This window comes from Pseudochaenichthys georgianus, chromosome 12 (genome assembly GCF_902827115.2).
Source record: "Pseudochaenichthys georgianus chromosome 12, fPseGeo1.2, whole genome shotgun sequence".
NCBI lineage: Eukaryota > Metazoa > Chordata > Actinopteri > Perciformes > Channichthyidae > Pseudochaenichthys > Pseudochaenichthys georgianus.
In genome coordinates this window covers 25772054-25794579 of record NC_047514.1, presented here as the reverse complement: position 1 = coordinate 25794579, position 22526 = coordinate 25772054, and the positions used below count along the sequence as shown (strand labels likewise).

Sequence of the window (22526 nt, the reverse complement as noted above, 5' to 3'; positions counted from 1 at the left end):
TATAAGGTAACACTGAATACAGGATATAATGCATCATGGAATACAGAGGCAAATACTTGTATGTGCCTCATCATTTTGTGTTGTGAAGTGATTTTGTTTGTCTCATTCCAGCTGTTTGGCATGCAAAAAAGAGGAGTAATCATGGCTTGATGGGGGGGAGTGTGTGCATGCGCGTGTGCGTTGTTTGTGTGTGTGTGTGTTGTGCACGGTCCTGGTATTCTGTCGTTGAGAGAGTGTAGGTCTTTAAAACACGCAGAACCATTACTGTGCTGTATTTGTGACTGACTTGCTGCTATACATTGTAGTTGTGTTTCACTACTTGAATATGTGTTAACCTCAGGTTGTCTGTGTCCAGTGTTATTCGTTATCATTCCCCCTGTGTACGCCTTCATGCATCTCCTCTCAACAACTAAAGATTAGTAAATATCTCGCCCTTCATATTAAAGATGGGTAAACAAGCGTGTTAATGGACATTAATCGTTATCTGTGCAACACTGCTAGCTGTCAAATGTGATTACAGTTGCAAAGCAGGGGGAATAAAATGGTTACATACTTCATGTACTTTTGTCAGAAGTGATTGTTATAAGACTATGGTAAATATTTAGTGTAATGTGTACACAATGCCTTGAGAGCAAATACGTTGAGGTTTTGTTGGTGTTTGCATTAGATAAACTGTATCTAAAGGAAGCAGTAACACCTCATTGAAAAGAAAAGAAATAGGTTGACAACTCATAAAGATAATGTTATAAGCATAATTTGCAAACATCAGTTGGACTTTCTATGAAGCTTTACTGAAAATTTGTATTTTATAAAAGCGCCCACCAATATTAAGGAATGTCTGGTCAAAGAACTCCTGTATTCTTATTTAGCCTTTGAACTTGATTAGACTATCTGCCTTCATCTTTTTTGCTAATAAAAGCAAAAACTTGATTTTGATAGACATGATTTGAATTTTCTTTTTTTGAATAAGCTGCTGACATTTTAAAAAAGTAATACTTTTGGGGCCACCAAATATTTTGGATCATGCAAAGAATCTATATGTACTGTAGTAATTTTGTAATATTTGTAAGATGATATAGTGGATGTGACTGGTTACCATTGCTTGAATCTGTACATTGTTCCAATAAATTGTTTACATTATATGTGTCTGTCTCTTGTATGTTCTCAAAGTGCAGAGCATTCATCTCGCTGCAGCTGCACAAACATGAACAAGAGCAGGGACACAACTCATGATGATTCATCTGTCAAATTTGTAATAATAGGTATTTTTTGTATATAGATAACCCTTCTTGTTACAAGGGCAAAGATTTAAAATGTGCCCGCCTCTCATTTCTTTAGATACATGTCAGTTATCAATTAGACCAACAACATTAATACATAGGTATTTACTAATGTTTATTTAAAAAGAACAATTTCACCCCATTCACCCCCATTTCAGATGCATTAAGATAGAAAGCAAACATTTGTGAATAATTTTTGGGCACCACAAACACTGATTTCCTATTAATTGTCCAAACGCTACACACTATTGTAATAGAAGCTGTGCCAATATGACAATGTAGTGTTGAGAAAGAAACCCAGCCCTCAGAAATTGCTCTAATTTCCGGTTGTTTGGGACCCACAAAGTAGGCTTACCCCCCAATAATTACTTCTTGAACATTTCTTTAGATTATGTTTATTTGGTATATTCTATGAAAAAAAAACTCCAAATATTACCCCCCCAAATGGCATCATAGTGCGTACCATAAAGGGTTAACAATGAATGTATGGTTCACTTTTTGATACAATTTTTTTTAAATTACATTCATAAAGGTAAAACAACCCATGGTACCACAAATCATCAATCATTGTTTTTCTTTTTTGTGAGTTTAAAGAAAATGTGTAAAAAAATCCTCGCTGACAAACTGTACTAAATAACTTAATGCACACCTGCATACAATACATCGGAATTATTAGATGATAAGAGTAAACTTCACAAGTTGTGTTCACAGCTGGTTGGAAAATGGCTTAATATAATATGATACAATACACTATATGTTATTTCGTATGTATCTGAGCTAGCAATTGTTTATTTTCGCTTTTTATCTTATCAGTCAATTATGACAGACAGTTTTTAGGCTAATTCGCAGCTTTCTTTCCTTCAATATACCACTGCAACATTGTCAGCCTACATGAGTACAGGAGTTTACGTGAAACACATGAAGGCAGCATTTGACCGAACTAGTGTTAATCCGCCAAAGGAGGCGCTATTTCATCCATAAAATGTAAACGGGAAGAAGCCATAGGGGAGAGAGACGCAATACAGACGGGTGGAGGTGGAGTCTTTAGGTGGGGAGGGGAGAAGAAAGGGGAGAGGAGGAAAACGGGGAAAGGCAGATACAACAGAAACGGGGGGAGGACGGTGGATGATTTACGCGTTAAAAGTTGCCTTACAACACATTAAGAGTTGCGGCGAAGAGGAATAAAACAAGATGATAACGCCCTACTTCCTAGAGAATTTCTGGGTAGGTGGTGCTTTTATTCACGTTGTTTACAACCGGTGCTATTCCTTATTATTCTGTTGCTGTGTTCCCTCCCTATCATGGCCATGTCAGCCAGGAATCAAATGTTATTAACGTTGCAGAGGCTTGTAGCTTGCTGCTGTTGAGCCGGTGGTGTCCGGTGCCGCCAGACTTACTGGTCTGCAGCCCCCCGGCCATCGTTCATTTTCCTCGGCGATTATTATTTTGCCACCCGGGGGTTTGGGCCTCTGTAACCCATCTAACTTGAAACCTCGAAGAGTCCACCCTTGCTCCGCTAATTGGCTGTCTCAGGCTTGCTTGGAATGTTTATGGTCATTTCCTTGAATGCTATTGGTCGCCTTGGCTGTCATTCACAGCCCCTGGACGTACGCGTCATTTTCTTCCGTAACAAAGTTTCAGTGAGAGACCAGATGTTTAGTAAGTTAGAGAACAGCTTTAAAAAAACACGAAATCACTCTCCTACTGTATCAGATATGAAGCCTATATTTATATAGCGAGTGCTGAGGTATCTGTATTAATAAGCGGTATACAGGTTATCTATTTACTTTCGAAATAACATTAATCTTCCGATTTTGACGTGGCTGCTTCGTCCTCATTTCTCTTTAGTTGTGCCGTAGTGGTGAGCGCTGGTGTTATAAGATGTACGGTCATGCAAAAGTATCAGCACATCTCCCGGGCTTCATAGATTTGTTTGAATGTCTGGGATCATGCCCGCTCCAAGCCTAATTGAGTCTGTGTTACTTGATAGGAATACATCCAGATGTTGATGCCTCCACTGATCGCAAAGTGGAACCAGCTGAAAGATGAAGACAAAGATCTCTTCCCGTTATTAGAAGTGAGTCGCTGATGCAGATAGTGACTCGTTGTGTCAGTCTGAGTGTATGAACACACGCTGACTTTGTCTCCCCCTGCCTGCCTGCCTTCCTCAGTGTCTGTCGTCTGTAGCCACGGCCCTGCAGAGCGGCTTCCTGCCCTACTGCGAGCCTGTGTACCAACGCTGTGTCAACCTGGTGCAGAAGACCCTCGCTCAAGCCATGGTGAGTGTGTATGGCTTTTTAATGTCTTTATACAGACAGAACAAGCACATTCAAGGCGCCAGACCCCTTTGTTGGTGACGATACCTTCCGTACAGACAGGCTAAACTTAAAGGGATGGTTTGGACGTTTTGAAGTGGGGAAGTAAGAGCTTCTTATCCATAGTCAGCAGCTAGTATAACACCCCAAGTATGGAGGAACTGAAGCCGAGCGATGTTCTGCCGCAGGCGTCAACACCGGTTAATGTGGATTATCATCAGATACCAATCGGGACTGAATTCTTCTCTAATGTTTCCGTGATAACAGATTTTAACGATCACCCCTCGTGAAATCTGCGAATATTTTCTATTTAAGTATCTAGTTATGATTTTGGATTTCCCATAGTGTTGCCGTATACGCTTCTCTAGGCTGGTGAAAAAAGGGAGTGAATAGATGTCGTTGCCCTGATTTAGCATTTTCTGTGAATGTAATGCAACCATTTTTAATCAGCTTTATCAGTCACAGCCGGACCAGTATGAGGCTCCAGACAAGACTTCATGATCGTGGCTCTGGATCTCTCAGTGGGCTGGCTGAGGGCTTGGGAGGCACCATAGAGGAGCTGGTTGCTCGGAGCAACATCCTCACCCTTATGTACCAGTGCATGCAGGTGAGGGGAGTGACCACTTGAGCAGCGAATCTGAATAACTGATAAAGTCTCGCCTTGTTCACCTTTTGTTTGTCTCTGCAACTCTTCAGGACAAAATGCCAGAAGTGCGTCAGAGTTCTTTTGCTCTGCTCGGGGATTATTAACCAAGGGCTTGTTTCCACACGTCAAACCATGCATCGGTATGTTCTCTCACGATCACTCTTAAAGAGGCCCCGTCATGCCTTCTGGGGTTTCCCTGTTCCTGCAGTGTGCTCATAGGGTGTTCTGCATGCGAATGGTCTGCAAAGACTACAATCACAATCCTAAACACTCAAAGTAGTTGACCAATCAAAACAGAGCCTAACCAGAGCTAACCAATCAGAGCAGACTGGGCTCTGGTTTCAGACAGAGGGTGAAAGAGGTGCTGCAGCACAGGCAGTAAGAGAAGAAGAAAGAGCTTTTTGAGCATTAGAGCATGGAGACATGTAGAAGCAGAAAATCAAACATGAACATGAACATGAGCATGATGGGGCCCCTTTGAAACATTTATTTGGAAATAATGTGTATGTCAGTTGCTAAATGAACTCGCTTTCCTTCTTGCAGCTGATTTTATGCCCATACTGGGTACTAATTTAAACCCAGAATTAATATCAGTGTGCAACAACGCAACATGGGCAATCGGAAGAGATATCTATACAAAATGGGTGAGTGCCTGCATTTCCTCTACTTACCACAATATATCACCATTTCCTGTGTATATTTTGCTGTCAGAATACAGTCACCTTAGTTAACAGTGAACAGATTTCTTTCCATGGTTTCCTTACTGTTCCTCCACCCCCAGGCTCTGACATGCAGCCGTACATTGCCATGGTGCTGCACCAGCTGGTGGAGATCATTAACAGGCCCAACACCCCAAAGACCCTGCTGGAGAACACAGGTACCACTCGGTGGCGGTACTGAGCCAGCCGCCACACACAGGGAGGTGCTCACACACACTCAGTTCCAGCCAGGAATCGCAGCACTCTCTAGGGAGCCTGTCCTACCCTTTCATGTCCCTCCAAACAACCCTTCCCAGGCCACGGGCCTTACAGGTTTGGCTGGTTTCTCCAAAGTTAAATATTTCAGATCGTGATTTGCAACCTGGCAGTGTGGCCTGGAAATCGAGATAAGAGAAAGTGAAACCCCGGGCGAGCCCGGTGTGAAATACTTGAATCCAGCGAGCCTTGTAAGTGCCCAGTCTTGGAAGATACTACTGTGCACACATAGGAGGAGTTATAATACTGAAACAGAAGAAAGGAAGTGTGCGAGTTCACAGCTTTACATAGTGACCTGTTACCGTAGGACAAACATTTTCTGAACACTTAAACAATAACTACTGATTAATGATTGAGAGAACACCTAACCTGAATAAATTACCTATATCATTTCAAAAAGGTTACACTGTGCTCTTGTTTTTACCAGTTCAATTTGAAATTATGATTTAATGAGACCAACAAAATACATTCAAGGGCGAAGTGTAACCTGTCTAAATTAATAAAGTTCTAGGGACTCTGTAGATGTGTTCCTGTTTGTTTGCTGTCAGTTTATTTGTTGCTTTTATTTACTGTTCTTTAAATGTGGATGCATATCTGCCAATAGATGTTAAATGTTGTTAGGAATGGCCAATGTTTGATGCAGGATACATGATAATTATAACGGTGTCATGCCCATTGAATGTTTTCATCTGACCCACGATATCTTTCACCATTTGTTCCCTGTTTTCAATACGTTCATTGAAAACACAACATGGGCCTAAAGGATATGCAGGGAGAGGATTAGGGCCAATGAGGAACCCATATTGGGATGTGACCAAACGTTAAAAAAATAAGTTTGGTTCTGATTTAATCTCAGAATTGGGGGGAAAAAGGAACATGAGATTTTCAACAACAGAAACAGGAAAATTAATTCTCTCATAATTTTTATTTCCAGAAATTTAAAAAAAAAAAAGAAAAAAAAAAGAAATATGTTTCAATTCTGAGATAAAAGCGTTTTTTTTCATCACATCCTAAAAAATGTTTCTCATATGGCCCTAATCCCTCTTCCCTCGATACAAAATTACTCCCAAAATCTAAGTTTTTTTATGTCTGTCAGAGATTTTCCAGGTTATCACTGGAGCTAAATTTAAACGACCTCCACCACAGACGTGGCAGAGTGCGTGGTGGCACTTTCCAGTTTGTCTCTGATCAGCTTATCCTGCACCGAACTTTATTCTAATGAGCATACCATCTGCTTTCTGCATGTGTCATTGGACTGTTCATAAATGCCTGTTTGTTAATGAGAATGTCACATAGTTTTGTGTCTCTTAAACTTAGGTCCTCCCTCCTCTCTGCCTCATAAGAACCTGCTGTGCTGGATACTAGTCTCCCTCCATGTAGTTGGCTTGGAGTAAACTGTCCTTTTTTCTTTTCGAAAGAACAAAAAAACAAACACATTTCTGCTTTGTTATGAACAATGTGTGAGTTTAAGGGAGAAATCTCTGAGTCGCTCTTGTTGAAGCCAGTAACATACACATGCTAACTGAGCTAGCTAGCTTGTGTCTTTACATTTTAAATCAAGCTAATGAATTTCAATCACTTTCGATCCATATGATTTGTGAAAGCAGATTCTATTTTTCTATGAATGTCCTGTCAAAGTTGTCAATGTGTTCTCCCTTAAACGTGTTGTATGTTTTTTTTAGAGTGTCATATTTTACATTCCTCCCCGTGATAAAAGGGGCAGTAATAACCGACACCAGTGAAATCTTCTGTTAATTATCATACACAGATTCTGTTGATTTATGTCTCTGAGTTGTTTGTTTTTTCTTTATTTTTCTCCTCCCCCTCCTCATTGCTCATGTCTTGGTTGGCGTTTGGTGGTGTGTAACCGTGATTGCGTTACCTTAGCAATAACAATTGGTCGTCTTGGTTACGTTTGTCCTCAAGAGGTGGCACCCATGCTACAGCAGTTTATAAGACCCTGGTGTGTATTATTCAATCTTTTATTTAATTCATCTCCTCTCTGCTTTCCTCCTCTCTCCTCGTCTGTCTCCTGTCGCTCCCTGTTCTGCTCTGTTCCTCTCCTCACTTTACTTCTCAAACAAAAGTCTTTTCAGTTTTTATTTTGATTTGATATCAGTTTGTAATCATTGCCAACCATGTGACTAACCCTGTCCTCTTTTAGGTCTTACTTGTGATTTGTTTTTGCCTCAGTAGCACCTTCATGTATTATACATTAATTTGTTTAATTTCTAGTTTTCTGTCAGTGTTAACTGTTGCTAACCTAAAAGATGCATGGGATCAGATTTGTCACATGCCTGCTGGTTCAGAAAACAAATTGCAGAAAGGATGCAGTCTTTGCTGCAGATAGAGCATACAAAATGCTACCTTTCCTTTCTCATAGTAATCACCCAGCTGCATGTGCCTGTCCCAAAAATGACCCAGACCTCCTTTAGACATATTTAAAAAGTAATGTTATTGTTAAGCTGCTATAGATGAGGTTTTGCTGAACACACTGCTCATAGGCAAAGGCTATAAGAGATCAAAGGAGTTGTTAAAAGTAGAAACACATGTTTTGTGTGCATGCTTGACTTGTTGTGGTTATCTCTCAGGTCATGATAGACACACATGTCTCCTCACATACAGGCAATGATATGTTTAAGGATAAAGACAATAATGAGGACATACCTCAACAGTATATTTGTACTAAGGTTGGAAATAGGCTATATTTGTTTATTTATCTAAAATATAAAGATAGTATATTCATTATAGGTATTTGCATTCACAGTGGCAGTAGTTTTTATGTTGTGAATGTCTGATACATGTGGTCGTCCCTGTTGTCAGGTGCACCTCTCTGCGAAACATAAGAGACAATGAGGAGAAGGACTCTGCGTTCAGAGGGATCTGCACTATGATCAGTGTGAATCCAGGAGGTGTAGTGCAGGTGAGGGCCACAGACACCATGTGAGTGTGTTTATTATGTCGTGTCCCTCATTTGAAATGTTGGCTCACCTGTCTTCTCTGGAACAGGACTTTATATTCTTCTGTGACGCAGTGGCCTCCTGGGTAAATCCAAAGGACGACCTAAGAGACATGTTTTACAAGGTAAAAGCTGAACAGTGCCAAAATGTACTTTTCTACCATTTACTCCTGTCTGCCCACCAGTGGTCAAATGGAGGAATTGCAGTATCTACAATTGACGCCAATAATAATCCCAGCATGCAGGAGATCTATTTTGAATGCAGCCGCCATTACAACTTGTTTGAACTTCTCCCGGTGTTTAATTTCAGATCCTTCACGGCTTCAAGAACCAGGTGGGCGAGGACAACTGGAGACGCTTCTCAGATCAGTTCCCCCTGCCACTGAAGGAACGCCTGGCAACCTTTTACGGGGTGTAACCGTTTCCACGGCAGCATGCCTCATCACTGGGGTCAGTTTCCTCTCTAGGAACGGGCTTTTGCAAAATACATTGAAAATCAAAGTCTTGACGGTGTTTTATTTCAAATGCTGCTGCAGGATGGTGTTCTAATGCGCCCTCTCTTTCTCTGTGCAGGTTACTCACTATGGGAGACAATATAGGGAACCTCTTTTACCCAGGGAACATTTTACCCTTTACTGGGGGGAAGGGTCTGCCTGCTGAGGGGAGGGAAGGGTGCGGACCCTTCCCCGACCTGAAGGACGGGGTGGGAGGGCGGTGGTAGCTGCAGTGCTCGGTGCCCCCATGCACAGGCAAGGGGGGGAAGGGACTGGCAAAACAACCTTATCATGGGAGGAACATTCATGTTATCACATCTCAATCAGAAATATTGAAATCTATTACCCTTCTTCTTTTTTTCAACAATTAATACAATCTTTTTTACTGTTACCTGAACTGCTGAAAAGAATTGTACGCAAAACAGGAAGCTCGGTTAAGCATTTGCTCTTTAACGTGGGTACAAAAGTGCAGAGCAGACGCATTTATTATCATGTCAGGTGATGGCGTACGGTCGTTTTAATAACATCTCAATTCTACAAGTCGAGTAGAAGACTGTTCTTTGAAGAATGGAGAAGGTGTTTTCTCTTAATACAAGGACGGCTTAAAGCTAATGAATAGCAGCTGATGCTAACAACGCATCCTATTGGACCCGACTCACTTGATAACGCTGCATATCACCAGGAATAAGTTATCACCCTTATAGTTATTAGATTTTTTAAGTATTTCTAATTTTTATCAGGGCAAACGCTGTCACTTATGGCACTGGAGAGCACAAGGTTTTCTTTAAAAAAGCAGCTTTTCTGGGAATAGGTAGCATGCTTTTATCGTTGTGGAAAGCTGTGGAACATTAGTGGTGTGTGTTGCGCTTGACAGCTGTCATTGCCCCGTGATAAGGCTCTTCTTCGACCTTATACTCGATCTATTTACAGTACTTTTGTTTGGTTTTCCTCGGCCACAGAACTACGGCAAACAGATGTAATGTAGCATGACAGGCTTTACGCACCAAATGTAAGGAAATGTGTCAAATGTTGGCTGTGACGTAGCGTCCGCGTGAAGTTGGTCTTGTGGCGTGAATGTGACGTGGACATTCATCAGAAAAGCTTTAGACGCTTCACAATCCTTTATATTGTCTGAACCTCACGAAGGAGAAACACGGAGGAGACAACGCATCGACCCGAACCCTGTCGTAGTGATTTATTTTGGCTGTCAGAACCACGCAGTCCATCGAATGAATGCTCAATATGTTAATGTGCTGGCGTTTTCTTCTTGGTTGTTTGGCTTCTTGTGCTCAAAGCATGATCTTGAGGATGACTGTATAATGTTTGGGGTGGTTGTGTTCGTGGGGTACTTTCATCTCTTGCATGTTGGTGGCCCCTCACAGCCCAACATAAAGTGGGAAGGGGATAACGGGGAGGGGGAGGGGAGCTTTAATTACAAGTACATAGTAACCATTCATGTATTGCAACACTGGGACTTTTATAACTTCACATCAATGTTGCTGGAGTGTTCTCCCTAAACGTTTACCCCATAGCTGGATGTATAGTTTTGAAATACTGTGAAACTACAACATGTTCTCGTCTCTGGTTGTTTTGCGCTGTTATATTTTATAAAAGTGTGTACGTGTTCAGATAGCCTGAATGTATTCCATGATGGGTTGGAGAGATAGTACGTTTTTCTTTATTTAATTTTTTGTATATGCCCTGCCAGTAATGTTTCCTCTGCTGGCCAGAGTAGTAACTGCAGTATTTTAATCATTCACGATGCACATGACATGCACTTACAATTTAAATGGCAAGTGCTTGAAATTTATGACGTAGCCGAACCCTTCAGAATATGACCTTAGCGTAACGGGATAATGAATTAAGTATTGCTGCTAAAAATGTATTTACCTAATGCAATAAGTCATGTAATGGGGTGATGCGCTTTTGAAAGTGTCTTAGGTAAACGTTAACATTTTATAACTGATCTCTTAGATTTAACATTAATATAAGGTAACACTGAATACAGGATATAATGCATCATGGAATACAGAGGCAAATACTTGTATGTGCCTCATCATTTTGTGTTGTGAAGTGATTTTGTTTGTCTCATTCCAGCTGTTTGGCATGCAAAAAAGAGGAGTAATCATGGCTTGATGGGGGGGAGTGTGTGCATGCGCGTGTGCGTGTTTGTGTGTGTGTGTGTGCACGGTCCTGGTATTCTGTCGTTGAGAGAGTGTAGGTCTTTAAAACACGCAGAACCATTACTGTGCTGTATTTGTGACTTGACTGCTGCTATACATTGTAGTTGTGTTTCACTACTTGAATATGTGTTAACCTCAGGTTGTCTGTGTCCAGTGTTATTCGTTATCATTTCCCCCATGTGTACGCCTTCATGCATCTCCTCTCAACAACTAAAGATTAGTAAATATCTCGCCCTTCATATTAAAGATGGGTAAACAAGCGTGTTAATGGACATTAATCGTATATCTGTGCAACACTGCTAGCTGTCAAATGTGATTACAGTTGCAAAGCAGGGGGAAGAATAAAATGGTTACATACTTCATGTACTTTTGTCAGAAGTGATTGTTATAAGACTATGGTAAATATTTAGTGTAATGTGTACACAATGCCTTGAGAGCAAATACGTTGAGGTTTTGTTGGTGTTTGCATTAGATAAACTGTATCTAAAGGAAGCAGTAACACCTCATTGAAAAGAAAAGAAATAGGTTGACAACTCATAAAGATAATGTTATAAGCATAATTTGCAAACATCAGTTGGACTTTCTATGAAGCTTTACTGAAAATTTGTATTTTATAAAAGCGCCCACCAATATTAAGGAATGTCTGGTCAAAGAACTCCTGTATTCTTATTTAGCCTTTGAACTTGATTAGACTATCTGCCTTCATCTTTTTTGCTAATAAAAGCAAAAACTTGATTTTGATAGACATGATTTGAATTTTCTTTTTTTGAATAAGCTGCTGACATTTTAAAAAAGTAATACTTTTGGGGCCACCAAATATTTTGGATCATGCAAAGAATCTATATTGTACTGTAGTAATTTTGTAATATTTGTAAGATGATATAGTGGATGTGACTGGTTACCATTGCTTGAATCTGTACATTGTTCCAATAAATTGTTTACATTATATGTGTCTGTCTCTTGTATGTTCTCAAAGTGCAGAGCATTCATCTCGCTGCAGCTGCACAAACATGAACAAGAGCAGGGACACAACTCATGATGATTCATCTGTCAAATTTGTAATAATAGGTATTTTTTGTATATAGATAACCCTTCTTGTTACAAGGGCAAAGATTTAAAATGTGCCCGCCTCTCATTTCTTTAGATACATGTCAGTTATCAATTAGACCAACAACATTAATACATAGGTATTTACTAATGTTTATTTAAAAAGAACAATTTCACCCCATTCACCCCCATTTCAGATGCATTAAGATAGAAAGCAAACATTTGTGAATAATTTTTTGGGCACCACAAACACTGATTTCCTATTAATTGTCCAAACGCTACACACTATTGTAATAGAAGCTGTGCCAATATGACAATGTAGTGTTGAGAAAGAAACCCAGCCCTCAGAAATTGCTCTAATTTCCGGTTGTTTGGGACCCACAAAGTAGGCTTACCCCCCAATAATTACTTCTTGAACATTTCTTTAGATTATGTTTATTTGGTATATTCTATGAAAAAAAAACTCCAAATATTACCCCCCCAAATGGCATCATAGTGCGTACCATAAAGGGTTAACAATGAATGTATGGTTCACTTTTTGATACAATTTTTTTTTAAATTACATTCATAAAGGTAAAACAACCCATGGTACCACAAATCATCAATCATTGTTTTTCTTTTTTGTGAGTTTAAAGAAAATGTGTAAAAAAATCCTCGCTGACAAACTGTACTAAATAACTTAATGCACACCTGCATACAATACATCGGAATTATTAGATGATAAGAGTAAACTTCACAAGTTGTGTTCACAGCTGGTTGGAAAATGGCTTAATATAATATGATACAATACACTATTATGTTATTTCGTATGTATCTGAGCTAGCAATTGTTTATTTTCGCTTTTTATCTTATCAGTCAATTATGACAGACAGTTTTTAGGCTAATTCGCAGCTTTCTTTCCTTCAATATACCACTGCAACATTGTCAGCCTACATGAGTACAGGAGTTTACGTGAAACACATGAAGGCAGCATTTGACCGAACTAGTGTTAATCCGCCAAAGGAGGCGCTATTTCATCCATAAAATGTAAACGGGAAGAAGCCATAGGGGAGAGAGACGCAATACAGACGGGTGGAGGTGGAGTCTTTAGGTGGGGAGGGAGAAGAAAGGGGAGAGGAGGAAAACGGGGAAAGGCAGATACAACAGAAACGGGGGGAGGACGGTGGATGATTTACGCGTTAAAAGTTGCCTTACAACACATTTAAGAGTTGCGGCGAAGAGGAATAAAACAAGATGATAACGCCCTACTTCCTAGAGAATTTCTGGGTAGGTGGTGCTTTTATTCACGTTGTTTACAACCGGTGCTATTCCTTATTATTCTGTTGCTGTGTTCCCTCCCTATCATGGCCATGTCAGCCAGGAATCAAATGTTATTAACGTTGCAGAGGCTTGTAGCTTGCTGCTGTTGAGCCGGTGGTGTCCGGTGCCGCCAGACTTACTGGTCTGCAGCCCCCCGGCCATCGTTCATTTTCCTCGGCGATTATTATTTTGCCACCCCGGGGGTTTGGGCCTCTGTAACCCATCTAACTTGAAACCTCGAAGAGTCCACCCTTGCTCCCGCTAATTGGCTGTCTCAGGCTTGCTTGGAATGTTTATGGTCATTTCCTTGAATGCTATTGGTCGCCTTGGCTGTCATTCACAGCCCCTGGACGTACGCGTCATTTTCTTCCGTAACAAAGTTTCAGTGAGAGACCAGATGTTTAGTAAGTTAGAGAACAGCTTTAAAAAAACACGAAATCACTCTCCTACTGTATCAGATATGAAGCCTATATTTATATAGCGAGTGCTGAGGTATCTGTATTAATAAGCGGTATACAGTGTTATCTATTTACTTTCGAAATAACATTAATCTTCCGATTTGACGTGGCTGCGGTAGCAGGTTGAAAAGTAAAAGCAATGTCTTAACCAAACCACCGAATAATGTCCTTTTTGTATTGCTTTTGCAAAACCCTAAAGCCCTAAAAATGGACTGTTACTGAAAGTGAGAGAAATGCCAGCTTTATTTGGGCTAACAGCTCTAAGCTAAGGCCAACGATTGTATACATTGATACCACTGTTGCAAGTATGGGTCATGTTTTAATTTGTCTTGAGTCATTTAGACTGTTGTTAATGCTGTTCTCTTGGTTGACCACCCTAAAGGGGTTTGATAATAGGCAAAGATCAATGGGACTACTGCAAATGGGATATATTTGCCAATAACTGTGTTATTGCTTTGCTCTGTTGGTTATGATGATACAGCTTGTTAAAAATGTAGTGCTTCAATTACAATTCATATTGCATGCATATGAACTGCAATACCTGAGGTAGTATGCAGTATATTTATTGCTCGGAATTTGGATATGATATTGTATTTTAACCTTCTTCAACTTCTTATATTAACCTTTTCAACTTTAGCTTTCTTCTTTTAATGCGCTGTATCACCAAGTCAAATTGCTGTGTACATTTGGTGAATGAAGAATGATACATATGTGAATGGATTAAGTGCTTCTTTGTTGATTTAAGAAGTTGATACATTACTATGTTCCAGGCTTATGCTACAACACAAAGTACTGTCACATAGCCAGCACTCACTGCATCTCCGTCTTCTTAATGCGGGAAACACAGCTTTGGTGTGTAGCCTCAGTGGACCTCACTGCCAGCTGACACAGCTGACAACATTCGCTGTGTTACTGAACATTACATTAAGTAAAGCCATTTTTAAAAGTGCAGCGCTGTCAACCCAAAAGCCCTTTTCCAAAGGAGACTTCATCATGAACTAACTGGAGGAGAGGAGAGCCGAGACGCTCTTGATTCTTCAATCTGCCCTTTGTGCCCTGTGCGGGGACACAAGAGACTCAGTGATGGCAAGGATCAGCTGTGTGCTTACCATGCAGGACACACACACACACACACACACACACACACACACACACACACACACACACACACACACACACACACACACACACACACACACACACACACACACACACACACACACACACACACACACACACACACACACACACACACACACACACACACACACACACACACACACACACACACACACACACACACACACACACACACCACACACACACACACACACACACACACACACACGGCATTAGGAGTTGCATCCATTCCCTTTGACTTGACTACCAAGCATCCCCACACGCAGACACGTGTTTCAGAATACACCTGTCTCCGCTCGGTGCTCGTTCACTCTGTGGCCAGGATACATTTTCAATGATTCTCTTCTTTGTGGGCAATCTTGGCATGAATCTGTAATACACAACATGTCCCCTCAGCTGAGTAAACATGTTCTTTAGGAATTAGGAGCCAGACATGGAACCGCCATGGCGTCTCTCTGGCAAAGCTGCAGCACTTTTTTTTTGTGTCCCTGCTACATTTCCGCTCGGTGGATTCGTGTTCAAGTTCCGCTTGTCCGTTTCCCTTTTCTGTGTGAAATGTGCACCAGTAAGCTCAGTGTGTGTGTGCGTGTGTGTGTGTGTGTGTGTGTGTGTGTGTGTGTGTGTGTGTGTGTGTGTGTGTGTGTGTGTTTGTGGTCTAATAGGTTCTTCTCACACTCCAGTTTTCACAGTCACTATCGCTCAAGTGTCGCAATAACAGCAACAACCAACAACCAACAAGAAGAGATCAACAATAGTGCCATTGACACATTTCCTTTCAGCTTCCACACGCTTCCATCTTGCCTTCAGTCTTTCTCTGTCGAGGGGAGATCCTGCTGAGATTGAGAATACCGTCCCCTTCGGTGAAACGGTTTGGATCAACATTGACTTGTGCACTCGTAACACATATCCTTCCTCATGGTGGTTGTTTTCATTTGTATGATTTGAGTCTGATGAACTCCTTTTTCAACTTTCAAAGGCAGTCAAATAAAAACAAAGAAGAAGAAACACAGAATAATTGAAGATTATGTTTCAAGTCCAATGTGCAAGGAATGCAGATGGTCAACTATATCCATGCCATAGAATGTTGTAAGTGACAACGTATTTGCAGGAGTCTGTATACATGTCAATGGAATAAGATAAGAACGGAAAGTCAATGAAATGCTGTTTATTGTAGTAATACATACATGATCGATGCACTGGGTTAACAGGGGCTTGAATGGGACTTGCTTTGTGGTAAAGTCACCTTTCCTGGGATTATCCCATGTCCCAGCCCGACTCTCAGTAGTGGTGAAGTTCCTCCACATTTATGTGTATCCCCCAAACAAAGCCCGGCTGTGTGTGCTCACCACATACTACGCTCTGTTTCTCTGATGTGACGGCTCAGTGCACCGCTCCCAGACCTCCCTGGTCACATGACCCAGGGCAGGCGCTGTGATGTCATGCTGCCGTCTCCCCGCTCCGGGGACTACGCCAGGCCATGGTGTCCCGTCTGTCTGGAGAGAGGCTCGTGTTGTTGAATCCTCAGTCAAAGCGTGCAGTCATATTTCTTTCCAGTGTGTTGACCCGAACACAGAGTCGTGTCCCCCGGGACTCTGAGCACCTGCTTGTTTCCTGTTTACTGAGCTGCTCGTGGAAATGAGATAACCGAGCCCTCCGATGGACACTTCGGCTACATGTCATACATTGTGCACCATAGTGTGATGAATGCACATACTAGGTACGCTACAGCAGTGACCAATCCTTTTTGTTAGTTTGCTTTAAAAATTAGGAGAAATAGGTTTCCTGTAAAGCTAATGTACTTTGCAGCCTGCTTAGCAATATGGTGTATTTAGCATTGAAGCAGCATATCTTTTATTGTCTTAGGTGTAGTCTAATATTGTATTTTAAGCACATTTATATTTAGTTAATCATATTCAGAGGTTTTATTTCCATACAACTGCTGCGCACATCATGAATTAAGGCCGCAGCTAACTATTTGTTCTATTAGTAATTTTTCACTAGATTATTCTCTTGATTAATTCATGAGTAATACAATCAAAATAATGACACTTCTCATTAGTTATAGCCCCAGATGGACACTACCTTGAACATAAGACCATGTATGATAATAACATGAATGGAAGACTTACTATCTTAGTTTTTCATTTTAGTTTAAAGCAATAGGCAGTAAAATGTTAGATAAGCAGCTCTCTCTGTCACGAGAGGCCTTACTGCGTGTCAGGCCATACACACTGGATTACGTAAACACAGGAGCTTGGAACTGGTTTTACACTCCGAAAGAAAGAAAGTGAATTCCTGTCCTCCTCTGCCCGGCAGACGTTACATGACAAACTGCTGCACTGTGGTTTTGTTTCAGTCCTTAAAGGTGTTTTCTCAGATTAAACATTGGCCTTGTAGCTGTCTCGTTTCTCTCCCTGTAATAACAGGGATGTTACTGTTGTGTGGAAACACAATCCTGTGTGTATTCCAACAGCAGTCTGTGGTGTGTGTGTGTTCTGGCCACGGCTTCATGAAACAGACTTGAACCGAGCCTTTTGATTCTACCACTTCCTGTATCTCATACTTTAAATAGACTCAATTATTGACGCAGGTGTCTGTTTGCTCAGTACAAATGAGAAACGGTGTCAATAGGGCATTTATGAGACTGCTGCTGTGTCCTTTTGGTTATTTTATTATATGGTGTATTTAGGTCTCTGTGTTTCTATATTTTGTATTGAAGTACAAAACATGAACAAATAGGGCTGAAACGTCCACCTTTTTCACTGTCAACTATTCTTTGGTAAGAAATTCATGAAAAATACCCTTACAGTTATCTATTGCCAAGTTGAAGTCTTTAAGTTGCTGGTTCTGTGCAAGAAGCAGTGTAACACCCCAACATAAATCAGGTTAAATATCATGAAGACTATAAGTAGTGAATCTTCACATTTGAAAAGCTACAACAAGGGAACGTTTGGTGCTTTAGCTTGAACATGTGTTTAAACATCACGTAGTGTTTTGTGGAGTGTGCGTTTTGTGTTCTTATGGCGCTTTTCCACTGCAGGACCTAGCACAGCTTAGTTTGGCCTTGGTAGGCCTGGCTCACTTTAAGCTGCATTTCCATTACCGTTTAGGGGTAGTTACTATAGTAACGCAGTGTAGGCGCGGCGATCGGCTGTTCGGCGGGCGGAGCGACGCTGCGTAAAACTGCCGTGACGTCATCTTCAATGCGAACCAACAATATCCGCTGTTTGCTGTTGGCACTCATATCTGTTCAGAAACTAGACAGAAGTTAAACAAGTACAAACCACAGACTGTCTGTGTCATGGAGAATACAGTCGCTGGTTTATTTATGTCTGTAGGCCGTTGTTGTGACTGTGGAGCATATACAACGTTAGCTTAGCCTGATCGATCCGATCTCCATTCAGAAAACAAACATTTTAAAGGGTTTTCGCCTGCCGTCTGTCGCTCAGCATCATTTTGAAACGTGTATTACAATTAAATCACGGTCAAATATGTTGTTGTTGTTGTTGTTGTAGCCCCCTTGCCAGCGATTCTCTCTGACCATGCAGCAGTCGAGAGTGTTTACGTCACTAGTTTAGCATATTCAGCCCGGTTGTTGGGCCGGTAAGAACCTCGGTTTTGGAGGGCCAGGAAAAAGGTGAAAAAGTAGCCCTGAGCCGGAACTAGCCCTAGTGGAAAAGCAACAAAAAACGTGCGGCAGTGGAAAAGCGCCATTAGTAGCTGATTGATAGAGCTTTCCGAACTTTATTTCCGTCTTTTTTTAATCATTAACCATATAGCCCACACTCAGATTCAATTCTCAAATGTTTCTAAAATGACTATTTTGACATGTTGCTATTGTCCATGAAGTAAAAGGAATTATTAGAAATGAAATGGTTAAATTGCCACGAGAGTCAAAGCTTTCTCACTAATGCAAAGCTGTTGTTTAGTTAATAATTCTAACTTTGGTGAAGAACCCCATGAACCCTCAGCAGCTCACGTCTGCTTGGGAAACAGAGCTGTGTCAGTCGACATGCCACAAATAACCTGGACGTATGTCTTGGTGTGTATCCAACTCTGCTTTAATTGGTAATGAGGTAAGGTTGCTGCTTTTTCCATCGAAGTTCACTTGGTCATGAGTGAAACCACTCTTCCAGCAAGAGCATTAGTGCGCATGTAACCATGACGTAAGCTGTCTCGTTGCCAGGCTATTACCTACATTTTTTCATGTCAGCCTCGAGCATTCAAGACGCTGAGTCCCCTGCAGTGAGCCGTGCAGACATAGCACAGGATTTAGGTGCTTGTGTAAGAATGTGTGGCCTATATACCCATAAGAGCCAATACTAATGGGTGGAGGACGGTAAACTATTCTGTTGAAGGAAGCGCACCTACAGCAAGTCCTTTGGTCTGACTGAGGTTGAAGAGAGTGGAATATAATTCAATTCAATCAAAAAAGGAAACACTTGTATATCTTCCAGCAGTAACCAATCAAAACAATGCATGATGCACTCCTGCACATGTCAGCAGTAAACTCTATTTGTGCTGCCTCTATCTCTGCTCTGCTTGTTTTCAAGCCTGTTCTATATGTGTGTATGTCATATTGCTGCTTTTAACAACTGTGTGCAATGTGCTACTTTATGTATATATATCCTTACTGCTTTTAACAGCTGTGTGCAAGGCAGTACTCCCTCTCTGTAGCTTCTGAAGAGGACACATTCTGCTCCTTTTCAGGTTCATATTAGTATGTGTGCCTCTTCTGCGACAAGTTCCATGCTTTAATGTTCAAAAGGCTCTTTATTGCTGCAGCACCTCTTTTCACCCTCTGTCTGAAACCAGAGCTCAGTATGCTCTGATTGGTTAGCTGGCCGGCTCTGTTGTGATTGGTCAACCGCTGAGAGATATCTCACCCATTACCATGTACAATATGTTGGAGCGCTAGCCCCTAGAAGCTCGATTGTACATAGTGATGTCACTATTTTACGGAGGTAAACAAAGGAGTCCAATTGAGGTGTTTCATGGCAGGGGGGGGGGGGAAGTGTGTTGGAGAGAAGAGAAAACTCCCTCTGGAGGAAACACAGGGGTTTTAACCTTTGCAGCAACACCCATTTTAGGATCAGGGGGTGCGAAAATGAAGGCTATTAAAAAGTATTAAAACCGAGCGTTTTCTTCGAAATAAATAGTATATAAAGGGTCCAAAGAGGTTGTGTTTCCACAGTCCTGCCTGAATGTAGTCCATGGCGTAGGTGTGGAGTTGGATTCTGTGCAGTTTATTGATGGCATCCGTTGGGGTTTGACGTCATATCTGAACAGGACAATCGCACGCTCACGGCGTTGATAGCGCGAAAGGTCCGTTTTACCCGCCGGTTGTGGGTAAGCAACATCGTTTTGGGGAAATGTGAGTCTGCGTCCAAATGGTTGGAAGATAAGGAGGAAGGACAATCAATACTGTCTACCTATGTTGCAAATGTATTATCTTTTTGAATTTACACACGGCATCTATTGCACGTCTGTCCGTCCTGGGAGAGGGATCCCTCCTCTGTTGCTCTCCCTGAGGTTTCTCCCATGTCCCTTTAAACTGTGGGGTTTCTCTGGAAGTGTTTCCTTGTACGATGTGAGGGTCTAAGGACAGAGGGTGTCGTATTGTCATACTGATATTCTGTACACACTGTGAAGACCACTGAGACAAATGTAACATTTGTATATTGGGCTATATAAATAAACATTGATGATTGATATAGTCAGATGCGAGGTGAAGTGTGTCGCCAAAGGTAACCGGTTGAACTCGAAGTGGCGATGAGGTCTTAAAATGTATTCCATTTGACTTCAGGATTCCTGCATAGACCCTGTAGATGCACAACAAGCTTTATAGCACAATTCAAGGAAAGGGGAAAACCCCAAACGGCAACCTTCTCCACCCCTGCCTGCGTTCGTTTATATGATGTCTTTTCGAAAAGCATTTAAACTTCATGCCCTTATGATTTTTTTCATTTGGCAAATGTTGCCTTTGCGATACCATGTGTGTTACGTTTATTTGCTAGATGGGACAGTGATAACGAGAAAACCAAAGCAATCTGTTTTCTGTGTTAATATTGGCAGTGTTTGGATATGGAACAGCTGACACCATTCAGTCTGTTGGAAGCTGTCTCAGCGGCATACTTGTGCTTTTGCTGAAACAGACTTTGAGTGACATGTGTGCTAACCTCTCTGCATGTTATCCTCTCTGTTGGGTGGGCAGGGACTTTCAAACCTCATCTAAATCCAAGCATAAAGACCACTTCTGAATTTCACAATGTGTGGTTGGAATATTAAACACCCAGTACGGGGGCTTTCATCAATGAGTGTCCAGAATAGGACATTGAGAAACTGTGCGGCACACCAGTATCACTTCTCCAATTCTCCCTGTCGTACAATCCTGAACTAGCCAGTAGACAAATATAGACATTTCTATTTAACTTCAAATTCTTAGACATTTCTGGTTGGTTTCAAGGGGCTTCATTCTCGCCTCCTGCTTTGTAGGATTATCTTTTTTTCAGAATTGATATTGTAACACGGCTGCTGAAAACGCCCCGAGCAGTTTCCTGTGTTTGTTTTTATTTTTCATTTTGTATTCATTGATATTACATTCCACATGAGCACAGTTAGTTGTTGCACAGAATGGAGTCTCTTCCTGTTCTGCTCTGTTCTGGGCCGCTGTGTGTTTTCACTCACTTTTCGTCACTTCCCTGTTTTGTCGACTGATTGGCCAATTGTCGATGTTTGTCTCTCTTTGTGTTTCGTATTGGTGCACAGTAGGGCTGCTCTATTCATCCTATTTGAATCGCAATTAAGATTTTGGCTTGCAACGATTATGAAAACAACATAATCGAAATAAAACAATTCTTTTTTTCTTTTTTTAATTATTATTTATAAAAAAAGAAAAAGTATAATTTTTTTGTATTGGTTTTTTAATTGAATTATGCTTAAAGTTCAGGGTAGTCAACTGTTAAAAACATACTACACATTTCTTTGTTCAATAAATTGATGTTTTCAAAGTAAATGGATAATCGTTTTTAATAATCGTGATCTCAGTTATTGACCCAAATAATCGAGATTATGATTTTTGCCATAATCGAGCAGCCCGAGTGCACAGTATTCCGTATTTTTAATCGTCATTGTGATGTCAACTTGTGTGATAAACACATTTTGAAAGACTGGAATTCTGCACCTTAGACTGTGTATAGGTTGCTGGACCTGGGGATTGTTGTGGTTTGGAGCCTTCTGTGTTCAGTTTAATGTTTCATTTGTTCAATAACAGAAAGTTGGAGAAATCTTTTTCTTTTAATGTTCTCCTTTTTGTTTTTTAATAAAGGCTACTGAAAGCAGCAGAAAAACTAAATTGAGTACACTTTATGATCTGTAATTTGATTGCAGATATTAGCATTATTGCTGTATTCAACAACATATGGCATATTGTACTTATGTCCTGCATCCTGAGCTCCTTTTGATCGAGGCATTATGATGGAGTAGGGCTGAACGTTTCATCTATTTTAAATCGAAATCGCGATTTCAAATGATGCAAATCGCAAAGCCTGCAATTTATTTATTTTTTCTTCTTCTTGTGTGTCAGTCTAGGGCTGAAGGATTAATCGATTTTAAATCGAAATCGCGATTTCAAATGATGCGATTATCAAATCGCAAAACCTGCGTTTTTTTTTACATTTTTCTTTTTTTTATTACATTTTTTCTTTTTTTTCTTCTTCTTGTGTGTCAGTC

General features: G+C 40.9%; 2 protein-coding genes and 1 long non-coding RNA gene across 8 annotated transcripts in view; all 3 read left to right on the top strand.

The window, feature by feature from the left end:
* Nucleotides 1–11797, top strand: part of tnpo1 (transportin 1) — a 34864-nt gene extending 23067 nt beyond the window's left edge. The window contains exons 21-25 of the mRNA XM_034096219.1: nucleotides 7103–7178; nucleotides 8039–8138; nucleotides 8225–8299; nucleotides 8485–8624; nucleotides 8748–11797. Of these exons, the coding sequence (XP_033952110.1) occupies nucleotides 7103–7178; nucleotides 8039–8138; nucleotides 8225–8299; nucleotides 8485–8592 (359 nt within the window). The 3' untranslated portion in view covers nucleotides 8593–8624; nucleotides 8748–11797. The remainder of the gene's footprint in view (nucleotides 1–7102; nucleotides 7179–8038; nucleotides 8139–8224; nucleotides 8300–8484; nucleotides 8625–8747) is intronic.
* On the top strand, nucleotides 3270–4086 carry LOC117456367 (uncharacterized). Its single transcript, XR_004553237.1, has 3 exons — nucleotides 3270–3357; nucleotides 3452–3559; nucleotides 4046–4086. It is a non-coding gene; the product is annotated as an uncharacterized lncRNA (long non-coding RNA).
* Nucleotides 11798–12947: 1150 nt separating the features above from the next.
* The window catches only part of fcho2 (FCH and mu domain containing endocytic adaptor 2), a 67913-nt gene continuing 58334 nt past the window's right edge, over nucleotides 12948–22526 (top strand). The window contains exon 1 of one of the 6 annotated variants that reach the window (XM_071205049.1): nucleotides 12948–13164. In XM_071205049.1, the coding sequence (XP_071061150.1) occupies nucleotides 13132–13164 (33 nt within the window). In that variant the 5' untranslated portion in view covers nucleotides 12948–13131. The remainder of the gene's footprint in view (nucleotides 13165–22526) is intronic. The other 5 variants (XM_071205050.1, XM_071205051.1, XM_071205052.1 and 2 more) reach the window with 5 other exon arrangements.